General features: G+C 39.0%; 1 protein-coding gene across 1 annotated transcript; it reads right to left on the bottom strand.

Annotated features, from left to right (window-relative positions):
- Positions 1-17,751: 17,751 nt before the first annotated feature.
- On the bottom strand, positions 17,752-20,739 carry LOC131874791 (uncharacterized). Its single transcript, XM_059218713.1, has 2 exons — positions 20,625-20,739; positions 17,752-19,068 (listed from the first exon to the last, which is right to left on the bottom strand). Exon 2 carries the CDS (start codon positions 19,053-19,055, stop codon positions 18,375-18,377), a length of 681 nt encoding a protein of 226 aa, XP_059074696.1. The 5' UTR covers positions 19,056-19,068; positions 20,625-20,739; the 3' UTR covers positions 17,752-18,374.
- Between the last annotated feature and the right edge of the window lie 280 nt (positions 20,740-21,019).

The raw sequence follows: 21,019 nt of genomic DNA on the forward strand, positions 1-21,019 counted from the left end.
TTGACAACTTTGAGCAACTTGAGCACTTAGGCGATTTCGCTGCTAGGGTGTGGTCCGCAGTGACCGGGTGAGTTGGAGAGGAAAAAGAAGGCATTCCTAGCATAAACCTAGCCAACATGATGCCTACAAGCTGATGGTTTGGTGCCACGATGAGCAGATTGAAAGATGAGGCATTATGCAACTTTTCATTGAACTCATTTGACGCTTTTTGTCGCAACCAAGAAAGTGTCACCACGAGCAACTGGATTTGAGTCTACCAAAAATGAGAGAGGATTTTTTAGAGTACCATAACATGACCCCATAGGATTAGACGACTCATTCTTATGATTAACGGGTGCCAAGAAACGCGATGCTGTATATTGACAACTTTGAGCAACTCTAGCATTTCGGCAATTTCGCTACCAAGGTGTGGCCTGCAATGATTGGGTGAGTTGGAGAGAAAAAATAAGGCATTCCAAGAGTAAACCTAGCTGCCCCAACACATAGGAGCTGACGGTTTGGTGTCGCGACAATTAGTTTGAAAGATGGGGCATTGTACAACTTTTCATTGAACTCATCTGATGCTTTTTGTCGCATCCGAGAAAGTGTCGCCACAAGAAACTGGTTCCGAGTCTACCAAAACAGAGAGAGGCTTTTTTAGAGTTCCATAACATGACCCCTTAGTATCAGACGTCTAGTTCTTATGATTAACGGGCGTCGAGAAACGCGATGCCGAATATTGACAACTTTGAGCAACTTGAGCACTCAGGCGATTTCGCTACTAAGGTGTGGCCCGCAACGATTGGGCAAGTTGGAGAGAAAAAAGAAGGCATTCCTAGCATAAACTCAACCACCCCAATGTGTAGGAGCTAATGGTTTGGTGCTGCGATGAGTCAATTGAAAGATGGGGCATTGTGCAACTTTTCATTGAACGCATCTGACGCTTTTTGTCACAACCGAGAAAATGTCGCCACGAACAACTAGATCCGAGTCTACTGAAACCAAGAGAGGATTTTTTAGAATGCCACAACTTGACCCTGTAGGATCATAGGGCTCATTCTTATGATTAACAGGCGTCGATAAACGCGATGCCGAATATTGACAACTTTGAGCAACTTGATCACTTAGGCGATTTCGCTACTAGGGTGTGGCCCCAAATGATTGAGTGAGTTGGAGAGAAAAAATAAGGCATTCCTAGCATTAAACCACCCACCCCACCACATAGGAGCTGATGGTTCGGTGCCGTGACGAGTGGATTGAAAGATGGGGCATTGTGCAACTTTTAATTGAACTCATCTGATGCTTTTTGTCGCAACCGAGAAAGTGTCGCCACGAGCAACCGAAACCGAAACCGAGAGAGGTTTTTTTAGAGTGCCATAACATGACCTTGTAATATTAGACAGCTCATTCTTATGATTAATGGGTGTCAAGAAACGTGATGCCGAATATTGACAATTTTAGCAACTTGAGCACTTAGGCGATTTCGCTGCCAAGTTGTGGCCCGGAACAATCGGGCGAGTTGGAGAGAAAAAAGAAGGCATTCATACCATAAACCCGACCACTCCATTGCATATGAGCTAATGGTTTGGTGTCACGATGAGCAGATTGAAAGATGTGGCATTGTGCAACTTTTCATTGAACTCATCTTACGCTTTTTGTCACAACCGAGAAAGTGTTGCCACGAGCAATTAGATCCGAGTCTACTGAAACTGAGAGAGGCTTTTTCAGTGTGCCATAACACAATCCCGTAGGATTAGATGAATCTTTCTAACATGTCACTAACATCGAGAAAAACCATGCCAAATTTTGACAAATTTTCACACTTTGAGTGATTGACAACAAATGAGGAATTTTTACATCTTTTACCATATTAGCATGGTATACTTCACGAAATGATCCCATGTGATCTCTAATGGTCCAAAATGACATTATTTACATAAAATCACACAAAGCATGACAAAAACACAATTTTTTATATTACAATGCCTCGAGTAGTAAAAAATACAAGTCATGTACATATATCCAAATAAGATTGATATTACAATTTTTTTTACATTTACATTTAATCCAAAGAACCATCTGGATTTGCTCTACTCTTTATCGTGTCTAGTATGGCCTCATGGTCAGACTCACGAACCTTTCATAGGTTCTTGTTTAGTGGTCTACCCCCATATCTGATCAAATGAACATTTGAAGCTACAACAAGGTTAGAATAATGAAGAATCTTCCTATGTGTCTCGAAGTCCTCGAACAACCACAAGTTAGACTTCTTCACTGGTTACCTTCTAAGCCATGTACCAGTAACGGTCTTCCGGCGTTACATTTTTTCATTGTTTCCTCAACATGATGATGGTTTCTACATGTACATGCACATAAAAGAGAAGAAAGTAAATTCATAAAGAGATTTCACGAGGTGTAAGGGGCAGTCCTAATGGATCTATGACTATCCTAATTATGTTAGGACAGTCCTAATGCAAATTTTGTTTTAAACCACTAAACAAATAATTTTCTTATGCAACTTCCTTCAAATGCATTGTTAAATCTAATGTAAATCTAATAGGATTATAATCAATTTTAACTCACACTTTTATTCTAACATTTAAACAAAATAAAACTTAATAAGTATTTGAATTCTAAAAATAAGAAAATATTACCTCAATTATTCAAATTTGATAAAAAAAACTATGTTCTTCCTCTTTGACATTGCTAAATGAAAAAAAGGTGGTGGAGAGCTAATGGAATGTATAAAATAACCTTGCATAAACTGTCAACACCATGCAAAAAGAGTTTTTTTGTTTGATCATGCGTAGAAAGAAGACAAAATGAGAGAATGTGGGCTTGGATCACGGGTCAAGGGTCCCATATAACTATTTTTTAGTGCAGCTCATTTCGCTAGAGCCAAATATGGCGCTCACCATGTTTGGTGCTAGCCAAATAACTTCCATTGAAATTTTTTAATCTTTGATAAATTTCTACTCTATACCCTATAACTGTTTTTTAGTGTAGCTCATTTGGCTAGCGCCAAATATGGTGCTAGCCAAATGACTTCCATTGAAATTTTTTAACCTTTCATAAATTTCTACTCTATACCCTATAATCTATGCTCTATACCCTATAGTTTGATAGCCACCACCATAAAAATTAAACCATTTCAAACCTATAACAAATACCCTAGATCGTATGACCAAATATGCTAAATCCTCGACCCTATACAATAACCATAGAACCTATAACCCAATATGCTAAACTATATGGTGTTCTAAAGGGTCACATGGTGTTGTAAGGGGTCATATGGTGTCATATGACCACTTAGGACACAATATGGTGTCGTTATGGGTCATATGGTGTTGTAAGGGGTCATATGGTATCCTATGACCCCTTAGGACACAATATGGTGTCGTCATGGGTCGTATGGTGTCCTAAGGGGTCATATGGTGTCCTATGATCCCTTAAGACACCATATGACCCCTTAGGACATAATATGGTTTCGTTATGGGTTGTATGGTGTCTTAAGGGGTCATATGGTGTCCTATGACCCCTTAGGCCACAATATGGTGTCGTTATTGGTTGTATGGTGTCCTAAGGGGTCATATGGTGTCCTATGGGGTCATAGGACACCATATGACCCTGTAGGTGTCGTTAGGGATCATATTGTGTCTTAACGGGTCATATGGTGTGTTATAACCCCTTAGGACACCATATGGTGTCGTATGGATACCTAAGGGGTCATATGGTGTCCTATGGGGCCATAGGACACCATATGACCCCTTAGGTGTCGTTAGGGATCATATTGTGTCTTAACGGGTCATATGGTGTGTTATGACCCCTTAAGACACCATATGACCCATTAGGACACAATATGGTGTCGTTATGGGTCGTATGGTGTCATAAGGGGTCATATGGTATCCTATGACCCCTTAGGACACCATATGACCCCTTAGGATACAATATTGTGTCATTATGGGTCGTATGGTGTCCTAAGGGGTCATATGGTGTCCTATGACCCCTTAGGACACCATATGACCCCTTAGGACACAATATGGTGTCGTTATGGGCCGTATAGTGTCCTAAGGGGTCATATGGTATCCTATGACCCCTTAGGACACAATATGGTGTCGTTATGGGTCGTATGGACACCTAAGGGGTCATATGGTGTCGTATGGGGCCATAGGTTACCATATGACCCCTTAGGTGTCATTAGGGATCATATTGTGTCTTAACAGGTCATATGGTGTGTTATGACCCTTTAAGACACCATATGACCCATTAAGACAATATACGACCCATAATGACACTAAGGGATTATATGGTATTTTAAGGGGTCATAGGACACTATATGACCTGTTAGGACACCATATGACCCCTTAGGACACCATATGACCCATAACGACACTATATGGTGTTCTAAGGGGTCACCTGGTATCATAAGGGGTCATATGGTGTCCTATGACCCCTTAGGACACCATATGACCCCTTAGGACACAATATGGTGTCGTTATGGGTCGTATGGTGTCCTAAGGGGTCATATGGTGTCCTATGGGGTCATAGGACACCATATGACCCCTTAGGTGTCGTTAGGGATCATATTGTGTCTTAATGGGTCATGTGGTGTCTCGTGACCACTCAGGATAGAATATGGTGTCGTTATGGGTCCTATGGTAACCTAAGAGATTATATGGTGTCATATGACCCCTTAGGACACCATATGACCCCTTAGGTATCGTTAGGGGTCATATTGTGTCCTAAGGGGTCATATGGTGTACTATGACCCCTTAGGACCTAGAGAGAGGAGGGAGTGAGGAAGAAACTGAGGGAAATAGGTTAGAGAGGGAATTAGATGGGTGTAAGGATGAAGAGGAAGATAGCTTGAGAGATAGGAGAATAAGGGAATTGTGAAAGCTAGAGAGGGGAGGGACAAAGAAGAGTATGTATCTTTAAGAATGAAGAGCCCGAGAAGAGGTAAGGGGAGAGAGAGAATATGAGATCTAGTTCATAGAGAGATGAAACTATGAGGGAAGGGAGATAAAGAAGGGAGAGGTGAGATGGTGGTTTCCATGTACACATTTAGCACTCTCCCTATTTGGGGTGTGCCAAATGTGGTCCATATTCCACATTTGGCGCTCACCAAATAGGGTGAGCGCCAAATGTGTACATAGAAACTCCCATCTCACCTCTCCTTTCTTTATCTCCCTTCCCTCGTAGTTCCATCTCTCTCTGTGAACTGGATCTCATATTCTCTCTCTCCCCTTACCTCTTCTCGGGTTGTTCATTCTTATAGATACATACTCTTCTTTGTCCCTCCTCTCTCTAGCTCTCACAATTCCTTTATTCTCCTATCCCTCGAGCTATCTCCCTCTTCATCCTTATTTGGCGTGTGCCAAATGTGGAATATGGACCACATTTGGAGCACGCCAAATGGAATATCCATTCATCACATTTGGCGCATGCCAAATAGGGTGAGCGCCATATTTGGCGTGCGTCAAATGGCCCGCTTTGGGAAACACCAAATCTATGGTTTGGATTTGCCTTGGGAATCCAACCCAAAGGTTTGGATGACCATTTCAGGCTAGAGATGTGTTTTTATCAGAACATTGAAAATTTTGACATATTTTTGGTCGTGCTCTCCGTCAGGTTTGCACGTGTTTCAATGAAGTTTTAAAAAATACTGTGGTAAACTTGAGCTCCCTCTTAGCTATCCAACAATGTAATTTATTTCAAATTTTGATTTCGTTAAGTCTTTCATCTATAATTTCTTTTGTAAGTGTGTCCGTTTTTTGTCAAAAACCAACATGCATTATTTTGGGTATAGATTTTTACATGTACATCAGATTTTGAAAAAAACTTACCCTTTTAGAAACTAGACTCCATTCTACACAATTTAAGAGAAAAGATTTGATTTTTGATTTGTTTTCAATGATTTTAGGGGGGAGCACGCTCAAATTTCTATTTTTTAGGATGTGTCCACTTCGAAAATTAGTAAAAAATAATATACTCATTAAAAAATTAGCTTAAAATATGGCATAAACTACAAGGTGTTAGCTAATTTCTCACCGAAACGATTTTAAAAATTCAATTTTTTTTTAATCATTTTAGGGGGGGCCACAACAGACACCTTGTTATGTTTTTTGCATAAAAAATAGGACCACTTTTTGTGGCCCCCCTTTTTGAAGCCCTTAATCTCCACCATTTAAAAAAAAAAATAGTATTTTAGAAAGTAGACTCGAAGCACTCTGACTCTTGTTCTTGTTGCATCTTCAAATTTGGAGTGTAACTATCTTCAATTTGTTATTGAAGTTTAGACTTTGCTGATTTGAGAAAAAAAGTGGCATCTTAAGACCCCCTTTTGGTACCACAACTTGGTGCATATACCCATCAGAATAACACAAGGAGTGTATTGTTCAGGTGGAGCACATTTTAGTTGAACCAACACCTGGAATCCATTTTTTCACATGAGTGTTGATATCAATGCTAAAGGGGGAGATTGTTGGCAATTGACACTCATCAGATTAATTTTGTTCTCATTGATGGCAACAAGATCAGATGGAAGTCATATACCAGCATTAGGAGGCATTTATTGGTAGACACTGACATTAGAGTATCCAGGGTTACACAGGCACCGACACCAACATCCAATACTTCATGGAAGCCGGCATCAAGGAAGATTTATTTAGAAAATCATTTTGTAATTATTGTTAAAGACCAACATTGTATATCTTTTATAATGTATTGTAAGTTGACATAAGGCATATTGTTTGTAATGGGTATATAGGTCAGTGTGTTAGGTCATTATGATATATCATGAATTTATGCAAGGATAGAACTTGTGGATAAGGATTGTGGAATGCGAAGATCGTTTATATGCGAATGTTGTATCATGCAATGATCTGCAAATGTTTTGTAAGACATTCTTGGAGGGGAGTTAATACCGGTAGTAGTGTTCAGGGTTTATGAACCAGTATAGAGCATAGCTATAACCGGACCTCTATTTGGCATAGTAGATGCATTTTTTGAGTTCATTTTTATTGTTTTACTTCAGCAGAAACTTGTAGTTAGTGAGACTCTTTAGTGATGAGCAATGTGCTCTAGATAGTGTGCCTTCCTGAATGTGCAAGCCCCCATTGTATGTAATATATTTCATATGGTCAATGAACTAATATTGTGGGTCATGAATCCCACCATGGTTTTTCCTCTGTGAGGTTCTCCATGTATAAATTTTGTGTGTTATGGTGTTCATTTATGTGGATGGTTTATTTGCTTCAAGTTATATGTTTATTTGTTTATTGGTTTATATATGTATGTTATAAAAGAATAAAATCTTATCTTACTGGCATAACACCAATTCACCCTCCCCCCCTCACAGTGTTCTTGTATCCCAACACCAATAACATTATTGAATATATGTCTTTTATAGCTGGAATTAAAGAAGCCTTAGAATTAAATGTGAAACATCTACATATCTATGGATATTCTTAATTAATCATAAGACAAGTGACAAGAATTTATCAAGGAAGATAAATGATTACAATATGGAGATTTAGCTATATCCTTGTTGCAAACTTTTGATTCTTATACCATGGAGCCTGTCCCTCGAAAAGATAGTTGACATGTTGATTCAATGACATGCGTAGCCTCTCTTGTGTCTTTAGAGGACCCCTTGGTATATCTCAAATTCATTATTCAAAACCTCACTACCTTGGCTATTGCTGATAATCCTAGTGATGTGGTATATTGTTATGTTATAGATTCTGATGAATGGTACTAGGATATCATGAGATATTTGAATGATGGTACCTTTCCTAACTCTACAAATAAGAATAATAGGGCTAGGATTCACAAGTTGGCCAATAGATACATTATCCTTTCTAATGTTCTTTATAAGAGGGGTTATAATGGTCTTCTCCTTCAGTGTCTTAACAAAGCTGAAATCTCGGTTGGCCCTGAGGAAGCACATTCAGGTGCTTGAGGGGGGAATTTTGGGGGTAGATCTTTAGATCAGAGATTTCTCTGAATGGGATATTATCGACAAACCATGGAAAATGATTCCTTTATGTTTGTTAAGAAATGTCATCAATGTCAACAACATAGAAATTTGATCCATGCTCCCGCCCAAGAACTTCGATCTCAAGTGGCATCTTGGCCCTTTTCCACATTGGGTTTAGATCTCATTGGTAAAATATCTCCTCCCTCATCTCAAGGGAATACTTTTATCATAACTTCCACTGATTACTTTACGAAGTGGGTAGAAGTAGTTCCTCTTCAATCCACTACCGCTGAAGTAATATATCAATTCATCTTAGAAAACATAATTTCCTAATTTGGAATACCTTCCACTTTGGTTTTAGATAATGGAACGCCATTTAGAAACAAAGATGTGAAGAAGTTTCTCGAGAAGTATCATATTCAACATAAATTCTCTACACCATATTATCCTCAGTGAAATGGTCAAGTTGAGTCTTCAAATAGGATAATTGAGCAAATTCTTCATAAGACTGTGAATAAGCATGGTAAGGATTGGTATACTCAATTAATCTACACTCTTTGGCCTTAACCAACGAGTGTACACATTGATATGGGTTGTACTCCTTATAATCTTGTTTATGGTGTCGATGCCATTATGCCTTTAGAGTTGGAAATTCCATCTTTAATAGTTTCTCTTAAGGGTATAATGGATAATGATTCCTATAGAGAACAAAGGATTCAACAACTTGAGATGCTCGATGAAAGGCACATAAATTCTCTTGAGCATATTCAACTGTATCACAAAACTCTACAACAAAGCTACAATGATAAAGTCATTCAACATTCCTTCTCAGTAGGTGATTTGGTACTTTATGAGAATTAGTGCAATGTGAATACGTTACCTGACGAGAAAGAAAAATTCAGTCCTAATTGGCTTGGATCCTACATTGTTGTCGAAGTTTATGGATCAGTTCCTTACAAGATAGCGGATGTGGAAGGAATGCCTCTAAGGGAACCCATAAATGTTATGCACCTTCGTAGATACTATGTCTAGTTTATGTCTCCATCTTTCCCCTTCAAGCTCATTCTCTCCCTCCTTATGTCTTTTCTTTCTTCAAAATTGGATAATATGTCAGCATATCTTCATTAAAGTATGTGGTATTAAATGATATTATATTTTTTAGTCTACATTACTTCATTCTTGACAAGCATGTTTCTTAAATTTAGTGTTTGTCTTGGATTCATTTATGTAAATTGTAATAGATTTACATTTTATATGTGTTAGCATGTTATACAATTTCATATGTGTTGAGTAGGGTTATATCATGTTGTGTTTAATTAGAGTTAATTAAATCACATTAGTCATATAATTTTTAAGCTTAACACACTTTCCCTCCTACATCACCAAATTAGCATTTAATTAAATACTTAGTTATTTGATTAAATCACACATGTATCAATTTAATCATGAATCAATGAGAAATCAATCACATAAAATTTAAATTAGATATACATGTTTATTACCAAATGTGTTACTTTTAATTAAAGAAATGCATACATTGTTTCATCAATTAAAATAACATGTTTGAGGCAAAACATAAGCATAAATAGATACATATTGATAAAATGTCATAACATGTATATCACTATACATCAAAAATATCATATCATGATCATCTCCTATCCATAAGACTAGTAGCAGGAGGATGGTGACTCGATGTCCCCTCCTGATATGGTTGTGGGGGTGGGCTCATGGGAGTGTATCATGATGTGGAACGTGAGTGACTCCATGAGGAGCTCCTACGATCCCTCTCCATCATGATCCCTCAATATGTGGTTGCGTCTGCTTGAGATGTTGCTAGATCGTGCTCTGTCTGTTGTAGTCTCTCTAGCAAGGATCTCTCACTCTCTCTCCAGACCTCCATCTCGAGCCAAATAGGGGTGAATAGGTCCTCATGTCACCCTGTATTCCCCTATGGTCTATGCACTATCTGTGGGAATATAGGGATGTGTGCGGTCATGATGAGATCTATCACTGCATTCTGAATCAGGGAGCACCACTCCTAGATACCAACTATAGAGATACACAGAGATTTTCATTAGTAAAATTCTATATCATCAAATTTAAATATTAAGATGCATGAATTAAACAATCACAAAACATTTTACATGGATCTCCCTCTCACCAATAAGGGTCGTGGAAAGATACCTCCTATGATCGAGACCCACTAGGCTCTGTGCAGTCATAGTATCTATGCACGGTGGGTATAAGACAATGGGGACTAGAAACAAGACCCCTTTTAGGGTCCTTCTCCACTCGCAATGGAATTCTCGATGGATCTAGGGCTATAATGTCATCCCCTAAGTGATGAGAAACTGCATTGGACTCATCCTCATTTCCCTCTTTCCCTCCTTCTTGACATCCTCCTCGTCCTCCTCGCCCTCCTTGTCCTCCTCATCCTCTCCCTCCTCATCCCCATCCTCATCCTTCTCTCCATCCTCCTCCTCATCACCATCCTGACCTCCCTCTCTTGCACTGTCAGTCTCCCACTGCCCTGGATCATCAACCTGATCATCTATACCCTCCTCACCAAGATCTTCGAATGTGTTAGGCTCCTCCTCGTCACCTATGTGTCTCCATGGCTCATGGTTCCCTCTAGGATAGTTTGCTGTAAATATGGCTTCAGAGTATGTCCTACCCCATTATATGATGTATCGTCGGTGTGTGCTCACATCATCTCTATAATCAGTCATGATGTCCCGATCTGATCCATCTAAATCCATGATGTCAATATCATCTCTAGTAGGCCTCAAAATAGCTCCCATCCTAGGAGTCACACATAAGTGTCGAATATAGAAAAGCACATCTGTAGGAACACATTGATCAAACCCAAACTTCCACTAAACTGAGTCGAAGTAGAATGTGACAACGATCTGGCTATACCATCCCTCTAATAGACATTTCTGCTCTATGTAGAACAACTGCCTGTGTATTCCTGCCCACATGTACATCCTAAGATGGTACGGTCTCCATCTGATAACCTCTATTGTCAATCTGTTAAAAATCACTCCCCAATACAACAGATCCCCAAACCGCCAGTCATGGGTAAGAGGATAAGAAAATACCATAGACTACTCCGGAACTAAGTCAATAGGGACTGTGGTAGGTCTAGTACACGTGATATGTTAAAAAATCCACACATGTAGCAGTGTGCAGGTCATCAGATTGCACCCCTATCCAAACACATACTCTCCAAGGTCGTGATAGAGATGTGCAAGCATGCTCCGACCCCAAGAATATACTCTATGATGTCTCTCCATAGCCCTAACCACGTAGGTTAGACCTCCATGCATTTGGGTACCGCGCCCATTAGGGCACACAACTAATGCAATGGTAGTGATCATAAGCCGTCTAACCAATCAGACCTTGGCAAAAGGATGTAGGAGCCAACTGACGATGATGTCGCCCCTCATCTCATTGGGCATCACTCTCCCTATGCAATAGACTTTCTCCCTCCTATAGTTGGTAGTGGAGCGATCGAATCAATATCTAATGGTCTCTCCCCTGATGGGAAGGCATAGAATGTGGTAAACATCCTCAAGGGTAATCGTCAACTCCCCCACATGTAGAAGAAATATCTAGGTATCTACATCCCATCTCTCAACAAACACCATCAACATCATAAGATGAAACTTGATGGTGGGCATAGTCATCACGTACAACAAACCTCCAATATGAAGAAACTCTCTATCCTCTGGTGTGAGCCTCGAAATATGACTCCATAGGCTCCAGAAGATATGCCTGCAGTATGCTCATGGATGCAAGGGAGAATATGCAAAATGAAAATAGTGATTTCATCAGTAATCAATAATCAATAATCATCATCTAATCAAAATTAAATCTTATCTAATTTTCACATGAATTGCCTGATCCTGTGAACCTCTTAATTGCTCTAAATAGGGACCAAGGCACCCTTCTGGGACCAAGGTGCTATGGTAGGACCAAGGTGCCCTTCATGAACTAGGATGCCTAGGTAGGACAAGGGCGCCCCCATGGGACTAGGGAGCCCTAAGAAACCATGGTGTCAGAATAGTGGGCACGAGCATGATCTCAATGATGACATCATTTGGAACATAAATCAATGCAACAACAAAAAAATGAGTCAACTCACCTCATCTAGTGGTCGGTCGAACAACATGACCTGACACGGGCTCTCTATCTACATGGGTCGCTAAGGTAGATGTCAAGGCATGGTGACTAGTATGTGGGCTCCACTGTAGTGAATAGTGCCTAAAGTCAACAAGTGACAAATAAAGTTGTCACTTTCATATTTATGAGTTATGCACTTTTTCATTTTATGATTTTAAGTTAAAAACCCTAATTTTGTACTTTTTCTTCAATCTATCATAACTTGAGCTAGGGAGATGCAATTTTTGTGTTGTCAGTGGCATTAGAATCATTAATTCTCTCTCTTGCTCCAAATTAGTTTTGTAAAGCACTTGGATGTACAATTGAGTCTTGTTGTGAGGATGTTTCATCATAGTTCATTGTGGTAAACATGATACCTTGTTTCACCTCACTAGTAAGCAAGCCGAAATACGGGGTGGCATATAGCTACCCATGAATTTCATCACCTTCCTTAGTAAGAATTAGGAGATTTTTTGATCTAACATGTGGTTTTGAAGGGTGTGGTTCCTAATTGTGTACTATACATACCACTGGGGGCTTCGTCCGACAACTTATGGATATATCCTTTTTCAAATGATGTTTACTTTTTTGTAGTTTAGCTTGAATATGCACGTAGTGTCATATGACTGCTAAAGTTGGGGATAAATGTAGCATCATAAATTTTACACTCTTTCTAGGGTGGTACAATTCCACGCTTGGTTTAGCACCCGCCTTACTGTGTTTTGCATCTTGCATTTCTAATCTCCTTTAAGAATTTAATTAATTAACTTAATTAAATCTAAATTCATATTTCACCTCTTCACATGTTATAAAGTTGGGCCCTTTACCCTAAGTGTGCCCCTTTTCATTTTATTCCTCTAATAAATCATTAAATCATTAACCCTAATTATGTTCTATTTTGACCTTTAAGGCCCAATTTCACATATCAAAACATCTTGAAATTAGCTTTAACTTTGGAATTCGCTCTAATATCATCATACCTAATGGCACTAAAAAATTTGGTGAAAAGTTGGTTGGACCATGTGCACTTTGCACACGGTCCCCAACATTTTTCCCAAAATTTTAGGAGCATAATCCTATGATATTATAATGCTTAACCACAAAATATTGGCATGAAATTAAAATCATAGGTCCATCTAAAGATGAAATTAAGATCTAGAGTTTCATACATAAGAGGTCTCTTTCTTCATTTCAAGAGGTCGATCTAAGAATCTAAGAGCATTTTTTGGAGCATAAAGAGCCTTTTATGCAACAAAAGAGTAGATATTTGAAGTCTTCAACAAAATTCAATATTCATCAAGCATTATTCCATCAATTGCGGGCTTTTGAATATGTAAGAAAGCAATAGGAGATCACCGACTAAAGATTGGCTTGAACCTCTCTCTTGGGGTTTGGTATGGTTTCATGTTGTTTCCATGTCTTTGTATGAACTTTATTATATCAATTTGATTTACATTCATGCTTTATATCACTCTGCATCATTGATTTAGGGCATTTTTATTGTCACTTACAAGCAATTATGGTTTACTCTTTAGTGTTGCTCAAGGTTGTTTTCTCCCATCCTAGGATCTTGCACACACACAAGGTTCTTGCACACACTATTTTACTTTATAAATCGGCTCTTCGTTGAGGTGGAAATCACCAAAACCCTACATAGCCACCCAAAACTCTATTTTTTAGCTATAGGTACAGGTTCGGATCAGAGTGTCGCTACAAGTTTCAGGACTGACAGAGTGCACAGAGACTGTTTCAGAGGGAAAATTTCATCACAAACCCCTAGGATAGGGCCATGGCATCCTGGTCCTCCTTGTTTTCAGAAAGATTTGACAGAGTTGTAGGTTTCATATCTCAGTTTCTAGTTCTACAGGTTCAGCTCTAGATCTGCAGAATTAGGACATGGGCGTAGCACCCTGGTCCCGAATATTTTGGCTCAGATTTCAAACACAGGTACACCTCTGAAATTACCTCGTGATCTGTAATTTTTAGAAACATATCAATTATTATTAGTCATGCATTTTTCGGATTAGGGTTACTAGTGTATGTTTGCATCTTTCCTATCTCTCATTTGTAGCAAGGGAATAGAAACCCTAAAGGGTAATCCTCGGCTCACTCTTCCTCACAAGAAGTAGCTAAAGAGTGTTACCCTCCTAGGATCTTTTGTATTCCATGAGTGTGTAGGCAAGAGTAGGATTAGGGTTTTCTTGCCTAGTCTTACTTTTTCCCCTACACAAAGTGCAAGGGGTTTGGCTTGGAGTTGGGGAAGGATTTGGGATTTAGGTGGTTTCTGTGATGGAAGGCTTTTCTCTCTTCTTGTGGAGATCTGGTCGGTTCTTGTGGGCTTGGGGTTATCTAGTTTTGGAAGATACTTTTTTCCCAAATTGTGTGCTCTAGTCTTGATTTTTTAGGGCTCTTCCTTCTATCCCCATTCCTTCTCTCCCTACTCCTTGGATCTGTGGTGGAGGCTATTTCCTAGTCGGCTATGCCTTATTTATCTATCTTTAGTTCAAGCTGATAGTTCTGTTTCTAGGGAGACTCTCTGTTAAGGGGTTTTTCTCGTTCGTGGTTTCAAGATATGTTGGCGGTCCTCTTGAAGGGTGGAGGTGTCTTTATGTTTGTATTCTTTTTGAGAGGATCACTTTCTATTCAGGTTGCTTCTCTTAGCTCTTCTCAGCCTGCCCTATTGAGGTGGGTCATTCTTCTGTAGAGGGAAAGAGTTCATGGCTAGTTGTTGTTAGATGGAACTTTATGGGAGTTGGTTAGTTGTATGAAGCTCTCTCCATGTTTTTGTGCTTTTGGCCCTTTTCTCCTATAGAGGCAAAGAGATGGGAGGTTCTCACTTGCTTGGAGTTGATTCAATTTAGGTATCTCATTCAACTTTCATTTTTGGGGTTTTTCAGGTTATGGGAGCTTGTCAAACCCATTTTTAAGGACCTCGGGATTTTGGTGAGTATGTGTTATGTATTGTTCTTCCTCATTCAATCCCTATTGAGGTAGTGATTCTAGAGAGCTTTTGATTTTCAGTCATGTTCTTGTTCCTCCTGGTTGAGGGAGCCAGTAAAAACCCTCCTCCGTTAGTTATTTTTTTGCCTACTTGGGTGTTAGTTGCCATATTTAAAGGGCATGCCTTGGTTTCTTTTGGTTCTTATTTTTGGTTAAGGTGTGCTGGGTTTGGGAGCCTAATATCAGGTTGTGGGAGCCTGGTTAAAACCCTCTTTTATGGTTGTGGGTGCCTGTCAAAACCCTCAGTGTCTTTCAAGTTATGGGAGCTTATTTAAAACCATCTTCTGTGACTTGCGTTTAACTAGAGGTTGGCTGTATGGAATCTTTGTATATCTATTGATTAGTTGTTTCTTTGTGGGTTATGGATGCCAGTTCATCCAAAGGGTTTCAAGTCCTCTTTAAAACCTGTTGTTTGGAGTTTCGGTTTCCCTCATAACCTGCTTTTCCCTTAATAAAAAACAACAATCAACAACTTATCATCTTTAATTTTGAAATAAATATTATTTTTTATTAAGTTAAAAATAGGTTTTTAAGGGACCCGAAACCCAGTACAAAGCAGGTTTAATAGGGAGGACTTGAAACCCATAACTAACAATATTCAGGATTATCTACAAAACAAAGTGGAACAAAGATGAGATGGATCAAAGCCAAGAAAAGGGAATCTGGGTAGATAGACCCCTCCAAAAAGAAAAGTTGCCTGACAAATAAGAAGATACGCATGGAAAGTCTATAGGCAGTTCGAACAATAGGTACCCCCAACTAGGAGCAACCAACCAACAATAGGATTTCCCTTTGGATCCCTTCTTTTGGAATCTAAGGGTCATATCAAAAGAAGGGGAAGACCTTTTAAAATGTTTTCTTTTAATCAAAATCCATCCTTCTTCAACCTTAGTAGCCTCAGCTTGCCAAACCAGCGAATCCAACCCAGGAAACCCATGAGACAGATAGTGAGACAGCTCCAACATAAGCAGGTAGAGGGGTAGCACCAACAAACATACCCACAAGAATCTTATCACATCCAACAACAGGGGAAGCTCCAATGGACAGATCAAAACCACTAGTTAGCTCAAAAGGAATCAAAGAAAGAACACCATTTGAGATGTCAGCTGAAGGGACAAAACTATCAATAGGGACCTTGGGGGAAAATCCAGCTGAATCTACCATAGGCACTTTAGAGCCATTAATGGGAAGATCCTGCCCAACCATCTGAGAAGAGCTCTTGAATATTATATAATGTTGAGAAGAGGTACCTTTCCACCATGAAGAGGGATTCTTCACTTTAACTCTCTCTAAATCATATTTAGCCATGGCCTGCCTAGTCTTGAAGCATCTTCTACATTTGAAGGGAATCCCTTCATAATCCAAAGATTGAATCCATAAACCCTTGGGGGTCGAAAGTTTCATCTTTGCTGGCAGTACCTTAGAAGCATCAATATCTACCAAAATACGAGCATAAGTAGAATGAAGGATATTAGAGGACTCCACATCCACCATTCAAAAATCTCTCAAAGCCTCGCCCACTTCCTCAAGGAGCTAGTCCACCCAAAAATGAAGTGGGAGGTTGGGGAGTCTAACCCAAATCGACATTTTACAGAAGGATTCAATTGAGGGGTTGAAATCCTCATGCCACAGTTTTATCATCAACGAGAAGCGATTCTCCCAAGTAAAAAAATATTCACATAGAATAATCTTTCTATCCACTAGTTTTTCGAACTTAGCAATAAAAAGACCTTTGTCCAAAGGAAAAATATGAAGCGAATCCGAAATGAGGGTTCTCGATGCTTAGAGACCCATTCATGGAGTCTTGGAAGACTGGGCCAAAAACCCCTAAACCGACATCTAACCACAAGAGAAGAAAGATCAGAGGCAATCTGATCAATCACATTAACCGTCTTTTCTTGTAGATTAATAGCAATAGACTGAAAAACATGAAAAGGCTTAGAGTCAGCATAAGCAGGTCCCTTACCCACTCCAAAAGATAGACGATCTGCATAAGAACCCCTAGAAGCCTTGAAAGCGGAGCAAGCCACTCCAGAAACCCTCAAAGAAAAACCACCATCCACAACAAGGGCATCCAGCCGCGTTGCGTCAAGAGCATCGTGATCCACATGAGCATCAGTTGCAAGAGGACCATCACCATTAGAGTGGGTGGAGGCCTATATGAATTTATTACATATCAAATTACTTTAATTATCAAGATATAGAAATAAGGCACAAAAATGTACCAAGTTAGTTCATAATGACTAGTAGTAAAGGGTGCTAGTCTAAAAATTTAAATTTTAAAATTTGAGGTCAATTTTAAGCTACTTAAGGTTGATCTTAAGGTATTCAAAATTAACCTAGGATACAAGTGGAAAAGTTTCAAGACAATATAAAAATATGTGGATATATGTGTGTCAAATAAGGATTAGATAAGTCCAAATATATAGAAATGGGTGTAATTGAATTTGGAACGAGTAAGAGTATATCGTCATGATCCAAAATTAGTACTCTAATGTGTCACTTATTGATATGCAGTTGTACCAAGTCATTCCTTTTAAATGATCACAAAACTAAATTGGAATCAACATTGGTATGCATAATTCACCATTATATCTTCCTAGCTTATGAACTTAAAATGAGTGTATTTCAAATTTATGAACTTTATTAACCATATTTTTCTAAATATCATGAATAACTCTTTATGTGAAAAAAGTTTTTGTTTGAAATCTGAATATAAAAGAGAGGACATATATTCTCTCCTCTCATTTATTTGCATCCATTCAGAGGAGATTATTCTGAGTTGATGAGTAACAACTCCAAACGAAAGCACTCAATCTTCCCACCTCTGAACATACTTGCAAAGTAAACAAAGCAAATTTTTGCAGTGAACGGTCAAATATAAGTGGCCATCATGCAAATAAGGGACTCCCTCCTCTCGTGAAGGCCATCGCAGCACTTCCCCACATAATCGTCAAGACGGTCGAGCTTACCAATGAACCGTTTCTGTTCCTTGATGATATCACCCACACAGCTGAGCAGATATCCCTTGCCCTTCAAGGAGATGTCGATGTAACTGTCAATCAAAGAGCTGACACCGATCAGCTCTCTCTGTAAATACTTGACTTCCTTCATTCTCTCAATTGTTACAAAAGTACTTTTCTCTGCACTCTGTACAATCTTCACTGCTTTTGCCAGCTTCTTCTCCGCCTCTGTCAGCTTCTCCCCGGCCTCTGCCCGCTTCTCTCCAGCCTTGATTGCCGCTGTTTTATCTTTCGAGCGGTTGGTCAACAATGCCAAGGCAGAGCAAACACTCATTATGGAGAACGGCGCAGACGGCTCCTGCCACAGAGAGAGCCACCACCGCCGCTGCGGTTGCCACAGAAATAACTTTCCAAAGCCTCCAGCGCTTGCTCCCGGATTTGCGCTTCAGTTCCTCCCCCCTTTTATTCTTGAACAGCTGTTGACGCAATTCCTGTCTTTTAAAGTCTAACTTATTCAGCATCTGTTGATGTCGTTCGAGGATGCGTGCAAAATTCCACTCAAAATCCTTAAAGGGATTCTCAGCCATCTTATAATCCATTAACTTTTTCTTAACCCTTATGTAGTGAGCGTCGCTAAGACGTGTTCGGGGCCTTATGTCCTTTAACACTACACCAACAGAAAGCTGCTTGATCTTCTCCTTTCCCACGAACAATTGCACCACATTGTAAAAGTCTGAAGTTCCTCGACTGTTACTGAAATATTCATCAACCAGCTCCCTCGTGTTTGCATCCTTCCAGATATATTTCTGCGCTTTAATATAGTTGCTGACTTGCCTATCGCATTCCGCTAAATAGTAGATGCTCTCCACTATCAAGCCGTGCTTTTGTGTGCCATCTGCCAAGGGCTTGATATATTTCGTCCGATCAGGCTCTTTGTGAGTCCGATTGCCAGTGACAACTCCCATCTTATCTCCAACCCTAGAAATACAAATGAAACATAATTATCAGTAGACGTTCTAAAGCATCGATTGTGAGAAACTAAATGTCAAATTTATGATGTTCAAACTACTTCAGCAACCGACAAATTCACTAAACTGAACATAAGTTCATGTATCTAGCTTGGTGACTGGATTGCGTGCAGTATTAACATTAATTCTTCACCGTTAATTTTATATATACAGCTATCCAACTGAAACTCTTCAGATTTCTACAATTAATTGTACACATTCTTTACTAAACAACATTTGATATTTCAACATGACTCCATAAATAAAGTAAAAATTAATCTAAAAACCTTTTAAAAAATTGTTTACCAAAAGTTTAGACTAACTCTATTCCGAAGAGAACTAGCTCTCTCCAGCCAAGCTTAGACTTCAGTTGGTAAGAAAAAACCTAACCTTGATCTAGAATAATACCAATGATGTGGACTCCAGATGATCTAGGGGGCACCATTATCTTGAAAAAGAAAATAGGGTTAATACAGCTATCCAATTTTGTTTGCTCTTCAAATCCCAAAGAAATAATATAAATAGCATTCGTACATTTAGTAGGTGCATGTCTCAGATCTGTAACATTTTAAGGTGGGCTTTGTGATTTTATGGATTTTACCTAGATCGAATGCCTGGTTTTGGTTTTTATCATCTTTAGCCAGAAATATCCTTGCAACAGAAAATTGAAACAGTAAACAAATAGAAATATTTTATTCAACTTTTCAAAGATGGATTACATTTTGTAGATTATGTTTTCAGTAGCATAATAAAGCTAGAGATTGTGGGTTCAAGAAATAGATCATAGCATCTAAAAGAACACAAAGCATGCAGTACATGCATTATTCCCACATCATGAAGATTGACAGATTTTAAAATATAATGCAAATTATATTTAAACTGATTCTCAAATTACAACGTGAAAATTATTTGCAGGGTAGTGCGCATGGCAGATCTCTATCTGGTAGAACTGGACGAGTAGCATTAGTTGTCAACATATTCCCCCTTACAAGATGTTGTAATTGGAGTGTCAAAAATCAAACTTTTTTTCTAAAACAGAAGTGGGGTGGTTATTGTATAGAATTGTAGACATATTCGTAGCCTCCTAAACAATCCAAGCATGCATACAAATACCATACATTATATAACTCCTTTTAACTAAAAGTTCTACAAATAAATTAATGCAAACCAATAGTTTAAGCAAGCAAAACTGCACATGGAAAACAACAAAACGGTGCATGGCAATAAATTAATATGCTGAAACTTAACAGTACACACCGGCCCATAAATATCATCATTGAAGAAGCAAGATCTGGCAAAAAAAACAAAAACGAATCTAACAAAACCAATAACACGAATCAAATCCAGATTTACCCAAAAACGCCCGAACCTGAAACCCTCGGATTTAATTTCAACACATGCCCTAAGAACAATCCCTGCTCTTAAATCTTCATATGCTTAATATTCTAAGACCCACATTTTTCGAAAGCAATCCAACATCCGCTGGAGGTAAAAAGAAGTACAGATGAAGAGAAGCAGAGCCCTCACCTGAGGCAACGAAAGGAGGAAGAGCAGCTCGCTGGAGTTTCCCCTGAATAGAGAGTAGATGAGACTCCTAAATAGACTTACTCGCGGCGAGAGGCGTGGCGGTAAAATATGGGTCGTGACCGACCAAAGCATATGAACGGACGACAATCGGCCACGCTGTTGTTTTCGGTGACTATATTGTTATTTATGGTTCTCCACTAAGAAAAAGCGAATTTAGTGGGTGGTTGGTGGGTTTGGGTTACAGTTTTCTATCATATAAATAAAAAATGGGATAGATTCATGCCTGCGGCTATCTATTTAGTGTCCTAGATTCATTAGGATGTAGTTTGGTAGGTTGGTGTTAATTTTTATTATTGATTTATTGGTGGTAATTTTTTACTAGTTTATGTTTATTT

This window comes from Cryptomeria japonica, chromosome 4 (assembly GCF_030272615.1).
Source record: "Cryptomeria japonica chromosome 4, Sugi_1.0, whole genome shotgun sequence".
NCBI lineage: Eukaryota > Viridiplantae > Streptophyta > Pinopsida > Cupressales > Cupressaceae > Cryptomeria > Cryptomeria japonica.

What these genes read in the sequence shown, in the direction of transcription:
- LOC131874791 (XM_059218713.1), bottom strand. Translation starts at nt 19,055, where the DNA reads ATGGGAGTTGTCACTGGCAATCGGACTCACAAAGAGCCTGATCGGACG.